Raw genomic sequence first — 4,508 nt, 5'->3', positions numbered from 1 at the left:
CCCTGTGCTCTCCTGCAGCTCCCAAGGCCCTCCAGACAAACATTCCCCTGCCATCAGCCCTGGCACAAGCTGCAGAGGAAGGTTCAGCACAGACCATTCAGCATCTGATGGGCACTGGCCAGCAACCAGCAAAACCTGACCCAGACCTGAGTCCCCTGAAGGCCCCAGTGAGACCCTGATCTCATCCCACTGAGCCCTGGGAGAACAAGGAACACAAGGAGCCCCTTGAGAGTCCTGAGAGTGACTCTGGAGGAGAGCAAAGCCTCCCTGCCCTGCCCTCAGGAGATGCCCTTTGCTGATGGAGCTGCTGTGCTGGAGCCCAGCTGTGTCTCAGCAGTGCCCATGGCCTGTCCCTGCCTGAGGTCACAGCAGGGACATGCAGCAGGACAGGGACCAAGCTGCCAGAGCACTCTGGCCTTGCACCCACAGCAGGGCTGGGGAGGGGAGTGTGGAGCTGGGGGGAGCAGATGTGCAAAGAGGCAGGGCCATTGTCCCTGGCCGTGCTGCTATGCTGGGAGCCCCTTCCCTCAGCCTCTGCTCACAGGCACTGCCCCTGCAGAGCCAGAGAAGGGCTGAGGAAATGCCTTGGACACACAAGGCAGGGCAGACAGTGGATTTTATTCAAATTCACAGGGATCAAGCCTCCTTAAAGTCTTGGTGTTTCAAAAAAAAAGTAGATGTAGAAATGCTCAGTGGAGTATTACAGCATTTTATAAAACACATTATAGCACGGAAAAATAATAAGAAAAAGTCCCAATGAAAAAATGGACAAATAGGAATAAATGGCCGAGAGATTGTAAAGAATTACATTCTGAAGGTTCTGAAGCAGAAAAGAGAGAGTTTATTGTTTCTGAAAAGATACAGTCATCATTTTTCTCAGGGTATCCTTGAGCTCCTGGTTCCTCAGGCTGTAAATGAGGGGGTTCAGGGCTGGAGGCACCACCGAGTACAGAACTGACAGGGCCAGATCCAGGGATGGGGAGGACATGGAGGGGGGCTTCAGGTGAGCAAATGTGGCAGTGATGATGAACAGGGATAGCACAGCCAGGTGAGGGAGGCAGGTGGAAAAGGCTTTGTGCCGTCCCTGCTCAGAGGGGATCCTCAGCACAGCCCTGAAGATCTGCACATAGGAGAAAACAATGAACACAAAACAACCCAAAAAAAGAAAAGCACTAAAAGCAACAAGCCCAAATTCCCTCAGGTTTGTGTCTGAGCAGGAGAGCTTGAGGATCTGTGGGATTTCACAGAAGAACTGGCCCAGGGCATTGCCATGGCACAGGGGCAGGGAAAATGTATTGGCCATGTGCACGAGAGCATTGAGAAAGCCACTGGCCCAGGCAGCTGCTGCCATGTGGGCACAAGCTCTGCTGCCCAGGAGGGTCCCGTAGTGCAGGGGTTTGCAGATGGACACGTAGCGGTCGTAGCACATGATGGTCAGAAGATAGAACTCTGCTGAGATGAAGAAGAGAAAGAAAAAGAGCTGAGCAGCACATGCAGTGTAGGAGATGTTGCTGGTGTCCCAGAGGGAATTGTGCATGGCTTTGGGGACAGTGGTGCAGATGGAGCCCAGGTCAGTGAGGGCCAGGTTGAGCAGGAAGAAGAACATGGGCGTGTGCAGGTGGTGGCCGCAGGCTACGGTGCTGATGATGAGGCCGTTGCCCAGGAGGGCAGCCAGGGAGATGCCCAGCAAGAGGCAGAAGTGCAGGAGCTGCAGCTGCCGCGTGTCTGCCAATGCCAGCAGGAGGAAGTGCCTGATGGAGCTGCTGTTGGACATTTGCTGGGGCTCCACATGGGCACCTGTTCATGGAGAATAGGACAGTGAAGAGTTAGAGGAGATTCCTGTAACCAAAATCAAAGCCATTTCCCATACACCCTCCCCTGGAACACACAGACAGCCTTTGGTGTTTAAGAGTTCCAGGGTTTTCTTTTTAAGCTCCCCCTATGTCTCTCCTTCTATTCTTAGATATCAGGAACTCTCAGGCTGAGGGCAGAGGCTTGGCTGGGGCACAGGAGGGAGGGGGCTTGTTCAGAGGGAGGGGCTGCACTGCAGGGGCTCCTGTGGGCATCTCTAAACTCTCCCTGCCACTGCATTGCTGGGCTTTGTTTTCTCTCATTGCCTGATCTTCTCGCTGCTTCCTGGAGATTTTCCTCCTGCAGGTGTTTCCCTGTGCCTGATCTCTCCCTGCCAGCACTCACAGACCCCAAATGTCTGTGCACTCTCCTTGGCCCTACAGAACCCTGCCTGTTTGCAGGGCACTGGCTGGGGGCAGGTTCTGTTTGCAGCTTGGAGAAAGGACAGCTCAGACTGAGCCTGATGGCTCCAGCAAAGGTGATGCTGCTGCTGTACATGGGCAGAGTGGCTGAAAGCATATTAGGGATCTCCTGTAAACCTACTGATCACTAAAAGCAAGAGTTTGGATGTCTTGTGAACTTTTAAAATTTCATAAATAATAATTCATAAAGGTCAGATATTACAGGCAATTGTCAAAATTTATAATCATCCTTTAATATTTTCTTAACCAGATTGTGAAATTATTTTGGCACAGTGAGTTCAGGGCACTGTTGTTTGACCCCAGTTGCCTTTGACAACAGCATGGTTCCTTCCTCTGAGGAGGTTGTGGGTCTCTCTGGAGGAACTCTTGGAAACTTGGATGCAGCTTCCTCTGAGCAACCTATGGGAGAACTGATGAGGAAAATGGCTGTTGTGGGACTGGAATGTAAAGAAAATACTTTGTTGTCCCTACTTGAAAAGTTTGTTAAAATCACTGGTGGAAATGGAGCAAATGATACCAGCAAGACTGACAAGGTTCATTCACCACATGGCGAGGAACACAAGGCTGCTAAAAGTCCCACAAGAAGCCCAGCTCAAGTAGCTAAATTCCCAAATAACTACTGAATTCCCAGGCTTGGTTTTTTTCCAAATGTGAGAATCATTATTCTCTTCATCCCTGTCACCTTTGTGACAGCTACACAGAGCTTTCCCTTCCTTTTAATAATATCTGTATTGGGCCGAATTTGCACTTTTCTTTAATTGTAACCTGCCAGCAGCTGAGCTGGAGCTGTGCAGGAACCAAGGAAACTTGGAATTGCCACAGAATTGCTTCTATTGTCAGCCGGTGCTGCGGCGGCCGTGGGGCAGAGGGGTGGGAAAGGGGCTCCGGGGTGGCAGTGGAGGAAATGCCGGGCCCGGGGGCTGAGCACAGGGCTGAGCACGCAGAGATGGTTTTGTTCTTGCTGAGCTCGCACTGAGCCAAGGCCTGTCCTGCCCCTCATTCGGCCACGCTGGGGAGGGTCTGAGGGTGTGGGGGAGCTTGGGAGGGGACACAGCCAGGACAGGAGATCCCAGCTGACCCCAGGGATAGCCCAGACCATAGGACATCATGATCAGTGCATGAAGTGTGGGGAACAAGGAGGAAGGGGGCACATTTGCAGTGAGGGTTTTGTCTCCCCAGGTAACACTTAGGCAGGATTGGGCCCTGTTTCGCCAGTGGGCAGGGCCCGCACCAAAGACACAGACACCAACTTAACTTAAGGAACAGTGTAATTTAGATAATGCAAATTTGCAAAAAATTACAAAAATATTAGGTAGGCAAAGCAAATAATCATTAGTAAATAATTCCGAAAGAGAAGATGTTGAAATGAGTATCACACAACTGTCCATTTCTGGCTGCAGGCTCTGGAGATTCTATCTCTGCCTTCAATCAGGGTTGCATTCCCTAAAGAATCCTGGTACCAAATCCTGCTTTCCAAGGCTGGAACAGTGTCTCAGGTTTAGCTGGGTGTGTATTCAATTACCCTCTGTTAAAGTTGGGGCAATTATCATCTGTCAATTGAGCAATTTACTTTATCTCTTCCGCATGAATCCTCCCTCCAGGGAGATATCTTCTGTTAATGGGCCATTGAGTGTCACTGATAAAAATTCCATCATCCCATTGTGAGAAGATCTGCCCAGAGGGAGGAGCCAAGCATTCCTACCTGGATATAATCTGAGAATGTGAACAGAGTCAGCCTTCTCCCACAAGATTCCCAGAAGAGCAGCTTTCAGCTCCACTGGATCCCAGAGGAAGACCAGGCCAATCGACACCACATCTGGACCTTCAGAGGAAAACTCCACCCTTCTACAGGATCACTGCTCCAACAGAGCCACACCTGTCCCTGCAGGAGCACTGCAGCCACCATTTAACAGGAGTGCTACCAACACTCTGACCCACAGGGTGTCAGGTCGTATTCTTACTCTGTAAGTAGTTTTTAGTACTACTGCATTTGTATTTTTAATTTTCCTTCTGAAGAACTGTTATTCCTATTCCCATTGACTTTGCTTGACAGCTCCTTCTTTTGAAAATTATAATTCCAAGGGAAAGGATTAACATTTTACATTTCAAGGGAGTCTCCTGCCTTCCTTAGCAGACACCTGTCTTTTCAAACTGACACAATGCCCTGGGACAGCCAGGCAGGTGAGGAGGAAGTCAGTGCCCCTTTGCCCCTCTCTCCTGCTCCATCTCCCAGCC

General features: G+C 50.5%; 1 protein-coding gene across 1 annotated transcript; it reads right to left on the bottom strand.

The window, feature by feature from the left end:
• Positions 1 to 841: 841 nt before the first annotated feature.
• On the bottom strand, positions 842 to 1,774 carry LOC143692543 (olfactory receptor 14J1-like). Its single transcript, XM_077172789.1, has one exon. The coding sequence runs from the start codon at positions 1,772 to 1,774 to the stop codon at positions 842 to 844; it is 933 nt and encodes a 310-aa protein (XP_077028904.1).
• Between the last annotated feature and the right edge of the window lie 2,734 nt (positions 1,775 to 4,508).

This window comes from Agelaius phoeniceus (genome assembly GCF_051311805.1).
Source record: "Agelaius phoeniceus isolate bAgePho1 chromosome W unlocalized genomic scaffold, bAgePho1.hap1 SUPER_W_unloc_1, whole genome shotgun sequence".
NCBI classification, from domain to species: Eukaryota; Metazoa; Chordata; class Aves; order Passeriformes; family Icteridae; genus Agelaius; species Agelaius phoeniceus.
This window is presented reverse-complemented; position numbering and strand designations above follow the sequence as displayed.

What these genes read in the sequence shown, in the direction of transcription:
- LOC143692543 (XM_077172789.1), bottom strand. Translation starts at nt 1,774, where the DNA reads ATGTCCAACAGCAGCTCCATCAGGCACTTCCTCCTGCTGGCATTGGCA.